Below are 1,132 nucleotides of genomic sequence, written 5' to 3'. Positions count from 1 at the left end.
GACTTGGCTATATGAAAAATGCAATCTTAGGAAGGCAGCAATAAGTTCCGTTTGAAATTTGTTTAACTGTTGTTCAATAAAACAATTGAGCGATTGGATTACTGTCACCATGTTTTCATAATCAAGACAGAATGATGCTTGGAATTGTCCAGTGGTGCAGATTTGACGAAGATATTCTTTTTTTTTTTTAAATCAATGTGTAGACATGGGGTTCAAGTTATGCGCAACTAAGAACCTCTATTTGTATTACTGCTTTTTAAAATAATCCATAAAGTCTTGATTTCAAAATGTTGAATTTGTGTAGCGGTTTTTTTGTACTCGTGTTATGTGCCAAAATAATTACTTTTCCAGTGTTGAGAGCCACTATTTGCTGACAACACACACCTGTACCAATACGACGAAAGAAATAAAGTGAAGCTATATCATTTTTTTATTAATGCACTTTACACTAAACATGTCATCGTACTAAAGATAATTTTAAAACGTTGATGACTAAAGAGCTTACTATAAGAAACTAAAAGGTTGCAGCAAATTGGTAATCTGGAACAAAAATAACATTGCAACTCCAAACAATCTAGAGTAGTGTGTGGTTTTGTGACATTATCGGTGTATTTTCAAGAAATACATTTATTGAAACGTCACAAAAAGGTCTCGTGCAAATGAAGTTAGCGTGATGGTCTTGGCCGCGCCCCTTTTTTTAAACGCCTGCGAGTGAAGTGACGCGTTTTCAAAGGAGAGTTTCAGCCAATGAAAAAGTAGCGCTGGCGCAGCTAAATCTACATGAGACGAATATAAATCGACCAAACTCTCGTATCTGTACCTCAATCGAGTTGCCGTTCTTACAACTACAGCCAGCATGCCTGAACCACAGAAGCCCGCCGCCAAGAAAGGTTCCAAGAAAGCCGTCACAAAGTCAACCAACAAGGCCGGCAGGAAGAAGAAGAAGACCAGGAAGCAATCCTACGCCATTTATGTCTACAAGGTACTAAAACAGGTCCACCCGGATACCGGTATCTCTTCGAAGGCCATGAGCATTATGAACTCCTTCGTCAACGATATCTTCGAGCGCATTGCTTCTGAGGCGTCTCGTCTGGCTCACTACAACAAGCGCTCCACCATTACATCCAGGGAG

General features: G+C 39.6%; 1 protein-coding gene across 1 annotated transcript; it reads left to right on the top strand.

Moving 5' to 3' along the window:
* Positions 1-793: 793 nt before the first annotated feature.
* Positions 794-1,129, top strand: LOC109509423 (histone H2B 1/2-like; the record flags this gene model as incomplete). Its single annotated transcript, XM_019859272.1, has 1 exon — positions 794-1,129. A coding segment is annotated over exon 1 (273 nt), but the record flags the coding sequence as incomplete, so codon positions are not given.
* Positions 1,130-1,132: the final 3 nt, after the last annotated feature.

The sequence above is a fragment of the Hippocampus comes genome, unplaced genomic scaffold, assembly GCF_001891065.2.
Source record: "Hippocampus comes isolate QL1 unplaced genomic scaffold, H_comes_QL1_v1.1 C16894884, whole genome shotgun sequence".
NCBI lineage: Eukaryota > Metazoa > Chordata > Actinopteri > Syngnathiformes > Syngnathidae > Hippocampus > Hippocampus comes.
This window is presented reverse-complemented; position numbering and strand designations above follow the sequence as displayed.